This window comes from Candoia aspera, chromosome 6, assembly GCF_035149785.1.
Source record: "Candoia aspera isolate rCanAsp1 chromosome 6, rCanAsp1.hap2, whole genome shotgun sequence".
Lineage (NCBI taxonomy): Eukaryota > Metazoa > Chordata > Lepidosauria > Squamata > Boidae > Candoia > Candoia aspera.
In genome coordinates this window covers 55,655,489-55,671,470 of record NC_086158.1, presented here as the reverse complement: position 1 = coordinate 55,671,470, position 15,982 = coordinate 55,655,489, and the positions used below count along the sequence as shown (strand labels likewise).

At 36.9% G+C, this 15,982-nt stretch overlaps 1 protein-coding gene across 3 annotated transcripts in view; it reads left to right on the top strand.

The window, feature by feature from the left end:
* Nucleotides 1–272: 272 nt before the first annotated feature.
* Nucleotides 273–15,982, top strand: part of NRAP (nebulin related anchoring protein) — a 72,617-nt gene continuing 56,907 nt past the window's right edge. For 2 of the 3 annotated variants that reach the window (XM_063307189.1, XM_063307188.1), the window contains exons 1-7: nucleotides 273–357; nucleotides 716–810; nucleotides 6,673–6,760; nucleotides 8,920–9,021; nucleotides 11,259–11,363; nucleotides 12,992–13,099; nucleotides 15,858–15,962. In XM_063307189.1, coding sequence (XP_063163259.1) covers nucleotides 286–357; nucleotides 716–810; nucleotides 6,673–6,760; nucleotides 8,920–9,021; nucleotides 11,259–11,363; nucleotides 12,992–13,099; nucleotides 15,858–15,962 — 675 coding nt within the window. In that variant the 5' untranslated portion in view covers nucleotides 273–285. The remainder of the gene's footprint in view (nucleotides 358–715; nucleotides 811–6,672; nucleotides 6,761–8,919; nucleotides 9,022–11,258; nucleotides 11,364–12,991; nucleotides 13,100–15,857; nucleotides 15,963–15,982) is intronic. The other variant, XM_063307190.1, reaches the window with a different exon arrangement.

Genomic DNA, 15,982 nt, shown 5'->3' with positions numbered 1-15,982 from the left:
GATATCCTTGATTTTCATATGACTATGATGCCTCTCTCTGACTTCACTCATCTATTTAGAGAAAGGCTTCACTGAATTCTTGCATCTCTTTCCCTCTATGAACTCTTACACAGTTGCCAAAATAACCCCTCTTAGTAAGTGACAGCTTTAAAAACCAGACAACAGCTGAGTTCAGCCCAGAAGCTCAGCACGAACAGACAGGAGTGTCTTTCCTAGGAAACAGGGCATTTTTGTATATTACTGTACTCTCAGAGTTTTTTTTAAATATATATAGAGAATTTCAAGATGAGTATTCAGTCTTGTGCCAGATGTGGCTATGGGGTCTATCCTGCTGAGAAGATTAATTGTATCGATCAGGTTAGTAGTTAATCATTATTTGCCATCATTATGAACATTCTGATACTCTCTATCTATCTTGAAGAAGTCTGCTTTTATTCAAATTGATATAATATACCATGTCCTAAAGTATCATAATCATAATTAATATTGGATGGCCAAGTAATTAGAATTGAAGAACTGCTAAATTTGTTGCAATGCTTCATTTCTTAAAGATTCTAAAGGAGAAATGGATTTATAGCATACATCATGTCTCTGTGTATGTGTGTGTGTGGTTTCTTGGACTACCAGGAAGAGAAGAGTTAGTTATAAGATTTTAAACTAGATTTAGAAAATGCAAAACAAACAACTTTCACTGTGTTTCTGTCTGCTTTTCTAGATCTGGCATAAAGCCTGCTTTCACTGTGAAGTTTGCAAGATGATGCTAACTGTAAATAACTTCGTTAGCCACCAGAAAAGGCCTTACTGTCAAGTGTAAGTGTGTACATTTTCTTTTGTAATGTGACCACACATTATATGAATAGAATGCATAAAATTGGACTGAATTCTAATACTATTGAAGATTTGCTCAGATGATTTTTCAGATAAATTGGTTAAGTCAGACTATAAAGTGCATCCATATTGTGGGGAAAAAACAGTATGGATAAAAACTGTTCATGGCATTTAAAATAATAAATAAGTATATTATGGACTAAGATTGTTTAAAAGCACAGCTGAAGGTATGATAATTTAAAAGAGATAGACAGAAAGAGAAATACCTGATTAGACTTGTATCCAAAAGGTGCTAAGTAACAGTTTAATTATGTGCCAGGCTATTCTGTCTTCTCCCACCTTCTAATCTCCAGATGTGTTGAGTTACAGCTCCCAGATTTACTAGCGAGCCTGCTCAAACGATAATGCTGAGAGTTGTAGTTCAGTGGAATTATAAATCCTAATTAGATTAAAGACAAAAATAGGTGTACTGTGGAAGATCTGTTTTATATAAAGCACACAACTCAAAGCACCAGCTTGAATACCTCTAGCTGAAGTTTCAGAGACCTGAAAGTCATTTCTGATAGAAGAGAAAAATAATTACATGAATGTCATAAGTAATTATATTAACTATGGTTAATTTAGTTTAAATATAAATGTCATTGAAATAAACTCAAAATTAGATTTTTTTTAACTTCCTGAATTTACCCACCTTGTTTTGCAGTGCAGCCCTGTGCTGTTTGAAGACCTACTATGAATTTTAGCCCAGAAAAGATGTGTTTCCTTAATTTAGAGCAGTTATTGGCAACATATGACTTTCCAGTTTTTAAATTCCTATTCCATCAAGTGAAAAAAGTTAACACTTCTAATGCTATAATCTCATTACAAATCACCTCCAATTGTATTGGGTTATTTAACCTGGAAGCATTGGGATGATTCTAAATGACATTAGGAAGTGGGCCACCTTTGTTCTACTAGGCCTGATCTGAGACTCCATTAAGTTGACCAAATCATATTCTCCATGCCTTCTGTAGCTGCTAATACCTTCACTGGGAAGATAAATGCCCACAGTTACTTGCCATTATAGTACAGTTAATGACAAGTAATAATGCTTGACAATGCTGCAATATGGCTGTTGTGCAAATCCTTGTATGTATCTTTTCTGCATTCTAGTTGACTGGTAAACCTTGTCTTTCAAAGTTCACATTCATAACTTTCAAAGATTCAAGTTTACTCATTGTTGCCTGTAATGTGTCATATCCTTATTGCTTTTGCTGTTAGCATTTTTCATTCTGAAAATCAGTAGTTCCAGTGAGTATTTTCTGGTCACTTTTGAATTTTTACACATTTCTCAGAACTGGCACAATTCTGTTTTCCTGACCTTACTCCCCTATACTGGCCCATATGATCAGTCCTGCACTGAAGGACTGTCAGAGAGGGATATTGAATATCCTGTCAGAACCGAGCTTGCTTCTGACTCAGAAAGTGAAACTAGTTCTGAGTCAGAGGAGGAATTGGAAACATACTGGGCTGGAATTGGAGAAACGAAACTCCAGCATGACTCAGCAGAGCGGGAAGAATCTACAACGCTGATTGGGTGAAATCTGGAGGAGGATTTGAATACGCCAATCAGCGCACACCAGAGATGGGCTGAAAAGCGCGTGAAGGAGAAGGCAGCCCGATTGGCTACGGGAGACTCCAAGCGCACCAAAGATCGGGATAAAAGGCAGCTGTGCAGAGAGCGAGCTGCCGGAGACAACCAATCCTCTAAGCCCGAGAAGAGTCCTTACTGGTGTTGGAGTCAGCGTCTATGGCTGAAGAGGAACCAGTGTTCGAGCTCCACTCCGAAGACGAATTGAATCCTGCATCTGCTGCCAGCGAGGAAACAGTGTCAGCCATGCCCAGTAGCCTTTGCCTTGCTTCCAGCTGTGAAACTCCGCAATCTCCTCAGCAGTGTGGGCAACCTTGATGTTAGAGCACCACCATTTGCCTTCAGTCCTGCGCACCTGCGCTTAGCATGCTCCGTTGCGTTCAGGAATTTCACACCTATTGTGTTCAGGATCTGGTTGCCAGCTTAGTCTGGGGCTTCCAGCCAAGTCCAGCCAAGTTCCAAGTTTCAAGCCTTGCTCCAAGCCTTCAGATCAGAGTATCCAGCCTAGCCTAGAACCCCCAGCTGAGTCTAACCTTGCTCTGAGTTTGAATCCTGCTCCAAGTCTTCCGTTCATCCCTGCCTGTTGTTTGTAGTCCTGGTCCCAGATCCAGTGAGTCAGAGATTCAGCGTCAGTGTCATTCCAGTACTGTTCCAGTTCGAGAACTGTTGTCTCCAGTCTTTGTGTTCCAGTCGGATTCAGTCAGCCCAGTTGGGCTTGCTTAACCAGCCTCGCATATCAAGGACTTAATTATTGTAAATAGTTATTTAAAAAAGAATATTCTTTGAGAACCTGTCTAGTGCTTAGGCTGAACAGGACATATCCCAAGCCTGAAACCAACAGCTAAATTTTATGAAGAAGTTAATAATGTTCCTTTTAATACTCATACACAACCATTTATGCAACAGAGAAAGCCTTCCTTCAAGGTATGGTGGATTTCTTCAGATGTCAGAGCTTTGGTGGTATACTTGTGGTGTCTTCTGGTATTGTAAGATTAGCAGTTCCCACCTGCTGGCTATATCATAAGTCTTTCGGCAAATTCTTTAGTTTACGGACATTAAGAGAGCCGGTTGGGTGTAGTGGTTAGGGCACTAGTCTAGAAACTCTGAGGGTATGGATTCTAATCCTGCCTTAGACATGAAGCCAGCCAGGTAACTCTGAAGCAGACGTTCTCTCCCAGCCCTAGGAAGAAGGCAATAGCAAAGCATTCCCAAAAATCTTGCCAAGAAAGCTGCAGGGACTAGTCCAGGCAGCCACCAGGAGTCAACACTGACTGGAAGGCACGCACATGCACACTCACACGCACACACACTGACATTAAGCCATTCTCCTAATGGTCTCAGTGTTCCTGTTATCTTCTTTTTGGGCTCCTGGAACCTCCCTTTCATATCTGATTTTTAGCACTGAAGCTGATCCCATTTCTGCACACGGTTTTCCTGTAGCCAGTTTCCTGAATTCACTCTTTCTTCCTGTAAATTTTCCCAATCATCCTCCATTCATATGCTTAAAATGCTTGTATGGCATTTACATTCTAATCCATGAATAGGGATGTCATGGTTATAATGATAAAAGAATGACATGATTACAGAAATTTCTAAATACAGTAATTAGAATAAGTCAAATAGCTATACAACTAGTAATAAGTATTCTGTGAGCAGTTCACCACACAGCAAGAAATTTAAAAAGGAACTGATACTGTAGGTGCAGTCTGTGCACATCCTGGATTCTCATTTCACTCTGCATAGGGTCTTGATGTGCTTATGCTGAAACCCTGGTAAGGTGCAAGGCAGGCTGTATTATAAAGTAAGACTTCAATTTATAATGAAACAAGCACCAAAACATGAACTAATCGATACTGGTGTAAAGATACTCAGCTTATGTTATGGCTGGTATCTGGGCAAACTCACTCTTCTCAAGGATGTCATTAAAATGTCCTTGGAGCTTATTTGGTAAGACAGTTTGAAGACTGTTTGTTTATAGGCTCTTCAGGTCCCCTGTCCCTGTTTGTACTTACGGCACACATATGTCCTGACAATATAGATTTTCCCCTTTAGTCCTGTGATATTGTCTATTTCTTTTCCCAGCCCATGATTGAGAGGGTCTAAAGTTATCATTTGATCACCAAACATAAAAGTAGCATTTTCCCCTTTAGTCTGATCATCTAGGTGAATGCGCTCTGATACATGTTGCTCTTTGGTGACTTGAAGGCATAGTCAAATGACCACTAGCATCAGGCTTCAGCCCTGAACTCAGAAGTAAATTTTGCCTCTCCAGCCAGTTGCTCAGGAATAGCAAGAAACCTCTCAGATGCAACTTAGCTGGACTAGACTCTTTACTGCAGATGAGAATGAAGCCACATGCACACAGATGATTTGCTTCCTGCAGTGCCAAGAAAAATCCTTTATATACTGTAGGTCAGAGTTTAATCTCTGGGTTTTTTCTCCTTCCTCTCTGATATGTGGCAGTTCAATTGGAGGCCTTGGTCAATTCAGACATATTTACTTATCTCTTTAGTATGGAAACTGCTGGCTGCCATCTTGGCCAGGTTCAGCTCTTAATAATTGTGTGTATATCAAAGTGCTTTGGAGAGTGTCAGGTGATACAGGCATGGCCTCTCCTGTGGGGTCCTTGGTGCTCTCTGAGCTTGGTTATTTGCTTGCAGATGTTTCATTACCCAACTAGGTAACATCATCAGCCATTTGTCTGCCAGTGTTTGAAATCTTAATTAGCCCTTTGCTCCCTGAGTTTCTTTCATAACTGTCACAACCCCCCTTTCTATTTTTGCACCAACTTCTTTCCGTTCTTTCAACAGAGGAGAGGAGAGACCACTGTTTTGTTTAGGGGGAAAAGGACATGGTTTGCTAGTATTCTTTAACAGCATTCTGAAATATATCTTAAGATGCAGCCCCCTCTTTTTCTTGTTGTGGTGTCCAGAGAATAATGGTAGGTGTGGTGCTGGACTTTTGTTGCTTACTCATTATTCTCAGTTTCAATCATTTCTTCTTTCCCCATGAAGAGCCTGGTTGCCCAGCAGTCTTAGTTCTGCTTATAAAACTGTGTATAACCTTTGCCTCCTTCCTCTATGGTTGTGCTCTGGTTGTGCTCTGATGTCTTCCTATATGTTTATTGATTTCACATTAGCTTAACTTGGGAAAAGAGCAAATGTGGTGGGCAGAACAAACCAGCTTAGAGAAGTCAGGCAGAGTCCTGAAACCATTCCCTCTCCATGTCAGGCATCACCCAGACTACTAATTAAACCAGAAGGCTCATAGAGATTCAAGGACTTAGCTCTGATAATATACTTTTATTGCAGATATTAGAAAAGCCTTTAATAGTGTACACACACACACACAAAAGATACTGCAAACTCTATGATTTATGAGAGAGAGAGAGAGAGATCCCCAGTTAAAATCCTACGTCTCTTTCTCCTGTCCTTACACTGCAATGAACTGACAGCCACTTATTCCTCAGCAGGCCAAGTAGCTGACACCTGGGAATGGTTATTGTTACGGCCCATCTGATCTCAGGTCCTTTGCACCTGACCTCATTAACCTTAGCCACAGTGCAGCAATGCCCTCCTGGGTTGATACTTTCCTTGTTGGGTGATGACATACTGAAAAAGGGTATCAGCAAAGTCAGGAGATAAAAATAATTCCCTTGCCTATGATCAGTGGCATTCTCACAAATTAGGACAACGCCATTCAGCAGTGACTCAGAACTGATGCAATACAGGTAGCAAATTTCATGCTATCTTGGTTTCATGATGACTGAAGGCTGTCTGGATGATACTTTAATTCAGTAGTGAGAAAGGCCCCATATCTTGATTAAGAGCAGAGACATACCACGTTGTGTTTCCCTAGTGATATAAAATGACTAATTTCTTTTAAGCTTGTACCATTCAATGCCTTCCACATACTGAAAAAAGTTAAATATTCAATGTCTGAAACATAACCATTATGTTTTTTACATTTATAATTATATATAAGAATGTATACATTATTGTTAAAGTCAAATGATAAGACAAAAAGTTTTTCAAATTGGAATTTGTTTGGTGATTAAATAAAAGTCACCATGATTAGTTTTTCTTATTTATTTATTTAAATATATATATTTAAGTGGTATGTGATTATGTATGTATCTCTCTATTTAAAAGACTGTTATCTTTTAAGGGTTATTGATAATAATTCTCTAAAATTGTACCTACTTTCTTTCATAGACATAACCCCAAAAACAATACATTCACAAGTATTTTTGAGACACCAATAAATATGAATGTGAAAAAGCAATCTGAAGCAATAAGTGAGGTAAGATACATTAGGAGGTAATGTGTTTTGTATCAAGCTGTAATGTTAGCATTGTTTAGGTAATTGTAGAAGAAACAATTTTACTCCTTCCATCAAAATCCATAATTTTTCTGATTCCCCAGATTGCTAGCTAACTAAATAAATTATTTTTAAGTTTTCTGTTGACTTTGGCATTTTAAGCAGAAATATAAAGTCAGCTGAATTTTACGTAGTTGCATTGGAGAAATCTGGTAAAATATTATAGAGGTTGGTAGATACCATTCCCCCATTCAGTGAAAAATTTTTTTGAAATATGTCCAAATACTTTCAACAAACATTACTGTGCTGCAAGTTACAGCTTTCCTAAAGTTCTGGATTTAGTTGTTTTGTACTGTGTACCAGTTTTCCTTATTGGAACAGGAAATATCTCCTACAATCCAACGTATGTTTGCTTTGATGTAAATTCTTCTTGTTTGTTGGATTTATTCCTGAGTAAGCATAGGCAAGTTTGGAGATCTAATGCAAGATAATATGTATTTTATGTTTCTGTTTCATCTAACTTATGAAGGCTATTGGTGTTACAACTTTATGAACCTTATTGTACATTGTGCCTTCTAAGATAATTTCTTGAAATTTCTTATATATATTTGAAAAAGCAAAATTAGATTTCTGAATTATCTCTTAATAAAGGTATAAGAACAACAATTATATTTCTTTTAAATTGAGCATGAGAGATCTGCTCAGGAATGAGTCAGGGATCAAAAGCAATTTCTATTTCTGTTTGAAGGTCATGATAGGAGATCTTGTTACTTCCAGTAAATTTGGGTGTGCCAAAAAATCAGAGATTACTTTTCCTTTCCTTTTGCCACAAAGAAGACATCCTGTTCCATTCAATCAAAAAAGGAAGTTTCAGAGAAAATTCAAAGAGAAGTTTAGAAGAGCTGTTTCTCACAGTTTAATTTTGTATGAACAATTTATTTGGGAAGCTTCCAGCCTACTCAGTTTGGAAGGATTCTGTCGTAGATACTATGAAAAGCTGCTGAGAAGTCCAAAAGAAGTAGCAGCACCAGTTTTTGTCCCAAAGTCAGCCAGAGAGGCTGGCTAAAGAAAATCAAATTAACTTTATTTAAAATACGCAGAGTTGGTAGACAGCTACTCATTCAAACACTTTATCCAAGGAAAAGATTTTTCAGCCTGTAGTTATCCACTACTTGTGGAGGCAGAATAAATTTTTCCAAGGACAGCCTGAAAACAACTTCTTTCAGAGTGCAAAATTAGTGATCTTGTCAACTTAAACATCTCTTCCCTTTTCACAAGTTATAACACACTGAGACAGCCAAGGCTTTAATGCAGTGGTAGTTGTCAGACTTGTTCAAAACCCTTGTCCACATTTTCAGTCCTCAGCCTCAACATTTAGAATTCCTTTAATACAACTGAACAATGTGTTGATGTGGAAATCACTGCTGGGTGACCATGTAAAGATTCCAAATGATTGATAGGATAAAAAGTGTAAAGAGTCAGTTCTGGATGTGCATTTCCAATAATAAACCAGATCTAGGGTACAATCTGCTACATGTGTTGAGCCAATGATTCTTCAGGAGACTTCTGCAGTTATCATGGTATAAATGATTTTTTCCTACCAGATAGAACAGCTTTGGCATGCACATGGCAGTTCCCCAGAATCTCTAGCCTGGAAATCCTTGGCATCAAAGTCTCAAATCATATCTTAGCTCAGGTACTGAAGTTGTTAAGCAGAGCAGTGAAAAACATAATCTGTATTGTTTCTAGAAAGCCTTGCATAAGATACAAACATCACATTCTAGGAGACAATTGTGGAGAGGGGGATGGAATCTGGGCTGATGCAGTACTGAGTACCCTACTTGACAAACTTGGGCCTACTGTCAACTCTTTTATGTACATTTCCAAATTATGAAGTGGTAGATTTTTTAACTAAAATATATCAAATCTAATTTGTACTGTATTCTACATAGTTTCTTAAAAAAACTTAAAACTTGTGCTTTCCTGCTAAAGTCTCTTTGAAATACACAATGAAGACTACAGAATTTGAAAATTCAATCCAGTTCTGGAATGCTAAGATAATTTATTGTTGCTTCATGACTTGCTTCGTTTAATACAATGCCTTTTTTATTTATTACAATTGAATCTGTTTGTTTATGCAGGTTAAGTATAGAGAAGAGGGTGAGAAATTCAAGTCTGTTTTTCACTGGGATGTAAAATCCAGAGATAGGGAAGCCACACAGAAGATACAACAAATAAGTCAGGTAAAAAGCTGTTAAGTCATCAAGAGATAATGTACTACCCTTCAGCTCTTCACAATTTTGTTCTGCTGTTTGATTGATTGAGCAACCACATAGCTAGACCAGAATGATATGCCCACACTTGGCCCTTCAGGTTTCCCAATGGTGCATCCATTGTTCTTGTAACTGAGTCTCTAGCTTGCTGCTGGTTGTCGTCATCTTCTTTCTTTCATGTTTTCCAAAATTATGGACTTCTCAAGGGAGCTGGGTCTTTGTATAATGTTTCCAAAATATGATAACTTGACTTTGGTTATTTGTGCCTTGAGTAAGAATTCTAGATGGATTTGTTCTGTGATCCATTTTTAGTTTCTTGGCTGTCCATGGTACTGTATTTTCCAGAGTCTTCTCTAATACTAAAGTTTAAAAGCATCAATACTCTTTCTATCCTGCTTTTTCAAAGTCCAACTTTCACTTCTATGGAATGTTTCATGATTGTGATTGCTGTATAGTAATGATAGGTCCTGGCATCTTAATATCTTTTCCAAGGCCTTGATTGCTATCCTATCAAGTGCAAGTTTTATTTATTTTATTTATTTATATTTTAAATTTAGTCACTGCCAATCTCACTCAAAGAATGACTGGGTGGTTTACAATAAAACAAGCATAAATACTAATTTAAAATACAATGAAACAGTGTTCTCAAAAATAATATATTCCAAGGCATAGATGTTAATTAAAAAATTCTTAATCTACGGGAGCATCTTCAGGGTGCTAACCACCCAAGGGTTGGTTACCCCTCCTCATGCCCCACGCAAGTTGACAGAGCCTGGTTGTCACCCCTTTCTAGAAGGCTGGGAGAGTTGGGGCCCATTTCACCTCCAGGGGAAGAGTATTCCATAGGGCAGGGGCAATGGCAGAGAAGGCGCTCTTCCTGGGCCCCACCAATCAACATTCTTCTTAACTGCTAGTTCCTTTAGTGTTGATCCTAAAAGGCAAAGCTATCCACCACTTCAATTTCTTCATTGTCAATTCTAAGGTTGTCATTAATTTAGTCTTATTTATATATAATCTTAGTCTCATTTTTTCCCACTGTGCTCTTTGACTTTCATTACTAGAGTCTGCAGATCATTTGCGGTTTCAGCAATGTCATTGTCACAGTGCAGATTATTAATGTTTATTCTCCCACTTTTAAAACCATGTTCAACTTTTTCCAATACAGCCTCCCTCACTATATTTTCAGCATGCAGGTTGCATAAATAAGAATATACATTTGGTTCTTTGAGGAATGAGCCAAAGGTGACCATGTTTGAGTTACTGGTGGCTTGATCTGAAGATTTATGATGCTTTTGTGCAAAGCTTAGAATGGTACCTTTATACAATTCTGGCTGCAAGCAAAGCATTCATTTCTGTGTAGAGGCACAAAGGATTTTTGTTTGTTTATGTCACATTCACTTTCACTTTTTAGTTAGACATTTATAAATTTATTTTAAAAAAGAGAAAGGAAAAAAAGATATCTCAATCACATACAGAAGGTAATTGAGACGGAAGATGAAGCTCTGTAGTCAGAATTATTTTTACTTGCAGGATATATTTAATGGTTCCATTACTTCAGAACCCCACTGAGACTTATTTGTGTGATACCAATGCCACTAACAACCAACCCTCTTTTTGCTTATTTTGTTATGTGAACTCAGGCCATGTTGTTAATTTACAGATCAATCTATTGTGCAAATGCATAATGCCGAGATAGACTATGATCTAGTTAACTATGGGAAAATGTGTCTTGCAAACAAAAAACATTGTTAACTGAATTTTTTAATGTGAGATGCCATAGTTAGATTCATAAACTATCAGAAAACAAAATATTAAACTGCCTTGCAATTACATTATGTTGTAATTCTGGCAGATGTACTGGACACAGAAGATTAGGATGTTACTTTGTTGTTTGGACATCCTGGTCAAAGTCCAGTTAGCTGAAATGTCCCTGGAACTGAAATAAGAAACAGTTATATGTAGTTCATTCTTCATGTTCAGTGTGAACAAACAGAAGTAAAAGGAGAATCACATTTTCAGTTCCTGTGCAAAAGCAATAAGGCCAGTGTAAGAACTGATGTGAAATACATAAAATAAAGGGATATGTGCACATCCAGTATTATATTTATAAATACTACTTAGAAGAGTAACCCTCCATCTTTAGAGACCTGGTCAAAAACAGATGTAATCTTTGTACTAATTTCTTTTTATGCATATATTCTTTTTAGAAAACCTACCATGATGTATATAATGAAGGAAAATCCTGGTATACAGAAACCATCCCACAGCTGGAAATGATCAAGATAGCACAAACACAGAAAAGTCTTAGTGATGTAAGTAAATCACTACTTTATGACATTGATCTCTGAAAGAAATATGATATTTCTCATGTAGGCTTAGTTCCTTGGATAACCAGCTTAAGGAAATTTGTAGAAATAAAATGTTCTTCTTATTCTTCCTTTCACCTGAAGTCTTTGTAAGCACTTTTCATAATATTGGGAAATTTCCTGTATATTGCTAACAATGTATGAAGGGGATACTGATAGAGAAAGAATAATTGTTTCAAATTTGGTGACTGCATATCTGTTTTTTAAAAATTAATTCTCTATGAGCCTCCTCTTCTTGTATCCATCTCAGTTAATAACAGTTAATTATGTGGAGAGGATATTTACATATGGTATGAAAATTTGCTGATAATTCTCATTCTGTCTCCTGTCTTATTCAAGTGTAAATTTTAAAATAGTCTCCTATGAAGTTATATTTGATCAATGTTATCAAATATAGTAAGACCTCAACAGTTGGCAATGTATTAAGTTTGATAAATAAATAATCATCCCATTTGGAGCATTGGGTTTGGATGTGAAAATAATCCATATTCAAATTTTTGTTATACTATAAAGTTCACTTCTTAGATTGAACAAATCAGCCTAACCTAAATGAAAAATTATCTAGGGAGTGAAATAATTGGATTGATCTGGTGGAGAAAAGACAGAATACAAATGAAAGTGAGTAATATAAAATCAGTTACTTCTGGTAGCAGTGGCAATTTAGATTAAGCTAGGAAATGAAAAATGGAAGACCAGTTTCAGAATTTTATGCCATGACTTCGGAATGATCTTCTGATTAAATCCTAATGAAGACAAAAGAACTAAGAACAGTGTGAAAGCTCTAAATTCTGCTTTCTTTCTGATTAAACAGTAGGAGATTGCTTATGAGTGTCTTTAGGATCCTTGGGGTTTTTATTCCTTCTAGTCGAATGGAAAGTTAGAAAGAAATTTTGTAGAGGCAGCTAGGGCTCTGTCCATCAGCAGGACAGCTCTCTGAAAACTGAGAAACTGGCAAAAGAAAGATCATTTTTCTGGGGAGAAAAATACCCCAAATGTATCCCAATCAATGAGCCTGTTAGGCAGTAGCTTCAAGGGCAGCTATCTTCTAAGCCCTCTTCTCTTACTTTCTCATCACATGACCAGACCAGTTTATGCCCACCATATGCTTCCCAGTGCACACATACAAAAAAAAACCCCATGTAACACAAGGGGAGAGCAGAAGCACACAGAAATTACATATAGGGAACACATATACTGTACATCTACCCCAATTAGACTCTCATGCATATATACAGAGAGAAAAAGAAGGGCAGTGCATGGGGAAAAGATGCATACATACATACACACAGATGCATCTTGTTACTCTGGGGCTTTGTGTCTATGCCTTCAAGTCAGTCTTGACTCTTTGCACCTGGACAATTCATGCAGTTTTTTTGGCAACATTTTCAGAAGTGGTTTTACATCCTTCCTATGGCTGAGAGAGAGAGAGAGTAACTGGCCCAAAGGCAAGACTAGATCTAGTACTCATGGACTTCTAGCTTCTAGCCCAGTGCCAGTTGGGATGCCAATAAATAAATATTAGAGGAAATAATTTGATGGCCAAGTATAAATGCATAAATATCTCTTTCTTTTAGCTGAAGTATAACCAGGAATACGAGCAGCAAAGAGGAAAAGGAAGCTTTCCTGTTTTGATGACTCCAACTTATCAGATTGCCAAGAAGGCCACAGAGCTATCCAGTGGTGTGAGTTTCCAGGAATGTATTTAAGGGGAGGGCAAAGAGATTGTGTTGTGGAGTGAGGGGTGGGGAATTCTCCACAAGAATTAAAGCCAATGCTTTCACTTAAAAGGATATGTATGCGCATGTGTATATGCATATACTGTACATATAGAGACATATATGTTATAACCCATCTTTATCCCAATGTTATAAACATTGTGAAATAAATGAATAAATCCACAGACACACGTATACTGTACATTCATATATATAGAACACCCCCACACAAACATATGCACTTAACTACAATTTTAACATGTTATGGTTACTTTTTAAAAATACTTCATATGCGTATACATGGATGATCTGGCTGCATGATGACATGTGGTCTGAGAAACAAAGCAGGCTATGGAATATTCTTCCATTCCTAAATAGCCCCCCGCTACAATAATAATGTAAATCTACCATGTAAATACCAGTAATTGTGTATTTACTCTTTTGCCACCCTTGTGTTTAAGCCTAATGTCTGTAGCTAACTAATATATCATTTTAATTAATAAATGCATTTATTTTGTGATATGAACAAAAAATTAAAATGTTTTAACAGTTGAGGATCAAAGTATTTAAAATTACTGTTGTTTGAAAACGCTGGGTAATGTCATGAAAAGTTGTTTTTATCACATAAAGTTTTCAGAGTTTCCATAGAGTTTTGAGGGCTTTTTTCCTTAATATTAACAGGTTTCTGGTATAAGATATATTTATATTTCTGTATCCATTGCCACTTCATTGTTTTAAAATGAACATCTTTGGCAATTAATTGGCCTGTAGAGAATTAAATCAGCATAATGGTTTGACAAATAACGCCAGAGAATGTAATTTTAATCTACTTTCATCAAAACAAGATAGCATTTCACATTTGCACCTGTCTTTTGGAATAATATTGCCTAGAAATCTATAGGGTTCCCACCTTGTCATTAAATGTTTGAAACCCTTAAGGCTTTTCCCTCAGGCCTTAGATTGAGATACCTTGTGAATTGCTAAGTATACAGAGGGATGGTATTGTTCTCCTAATAGTTGCTGTTTTATGAACTTTTTTGGTCATATAATACTATTGTTTTTAAATTCTGTGAAGCTGCCCAGAGTCATCTGGAGTGGGGTAGCCTAGAAATTAAACAAATAAATTAAAAGTACTGTCAAGAAAGATACTGGGCAAAATTGGACTCAAAACCTCCAAAAACAAATTCTATGAAATTGAGTTCAACTAAAGTAATAAGTAAATCTCCTCCCAGTGCGAGGAGATGGGCAGTGACAAATTTGATAGCTAGCTAGCTAGCTAAAATTGAGAGGCCCAGTTTAATTTTTGTAAAAAAAACCAAAACAAAAAGATTTAGATGCTATTTTAAAATTCTGATTATCCCATTGTGTGGGCTTTTCAGAGGGAAACAGATCACATATAGTTGTGATCCAGTATTTTACACACCCTCCCACCCACCCACCCACCCACCCACAGATTGATTGCAAGATCAATCACAGCTACTAAGAGTGAACTCCCAATGCTTGCCAGGATTTCAGTGGAGTCTGATAATAATACCAAGCCCAAAGAGGAACTGAATTCTGTTTCTTACTTTAGACAGTGTCCAAAGCTAGGATAAATGACCAATTATAAAATTGAAAGTGTGCAAAATTATATTCACTTAACATATAACTGAAAATCTGTATGACAGGATGTCCCTGCCAAAGAAATGTGTTCAGTATCCTGTAGATTAATTTACAATATATATTTTTGATCCGTTCAATCATGTCTGATTATAGGAGACTGCCTGGACAAATCTGCAGTTTTCTTAGTAAGGTTCTTCAGAAGTGGTTTGCCATTGCCTCCTTCCTAGGGTTGACAGAGAATGAATGGCCCAAGGTCACCCAAGTGGCTTTGTGCCTAATGTGGGACTAGAACTCACGGTCTCCCGGTTTCCAGCCTGATGCCTTAACCACTACACCAAACTGACTTTCCAAGATTAATTTAAAATAATACCATGGTATAAATGTTGGAAATTTTAATTTCTTCCAAATTATGAATTGATCTTATATTAAGTATTCATCTTAATCACTGTTATCTTACTTTAAATATCAGTCAGGCCTTCTTTCTAGGTCTTCTTTCAGATCTGTCTAGAGCTTCTTTCATCTATGTCTTAACAGGTGATAAACTTAGTATTCTCTAAGAGAATACCTCTTAGAAATTCTTTTGTCAAGGCAAACAAAGAAGATAACTTAAAACTCTAATCTGTATTGTTACTGTGAGGCACTGTAATTAGTTCTGATTTATTCCATCTTATTGAGTAAGAACACAGGGTTCCAAGTTCACGTATTAATGAAATAAGATTAGGTATAGAGATCTCTGCTGTATATATAAAACAGAACTTTATATTCCTAATCTTTTTCATTAACACCTGAGTACTACTGGTGTATAAGAAAATCTTACACTCTGCTCTCTACCCCATGGTAATTTTCAGAATGTCTAATTATGCAGGTAAGATAAAAGAAAAAGAAAAAAGAGAGGGCAACCTTGCCATATGCTTTGACCTAAACCAAACCAAGTAGAAGCACACCATAAATAATCACCTGTGATACAGGAGTTGAATGAATCATGTCAGTCCAAAAGATAAAACTTTGCAGAAACTGAAACCAAATAAAAACCCACAAGATATTCCTGCCTTTTCATGTTTGGTAGCAAGAAATAAGACTGTATTCTTTATTTTCAAGAAAGTTGTCTTCTTTCCATCCCTAGGTGGAATACAAACAAGGACATAAAGAACATGTTTCCAAATTCAGCAGTGTTATGGATACTCCAGAAATACTTCATGAAAGAGCTGGGGAGCAGCTCATGAGTGACGTAAGTATAAGGATATAATA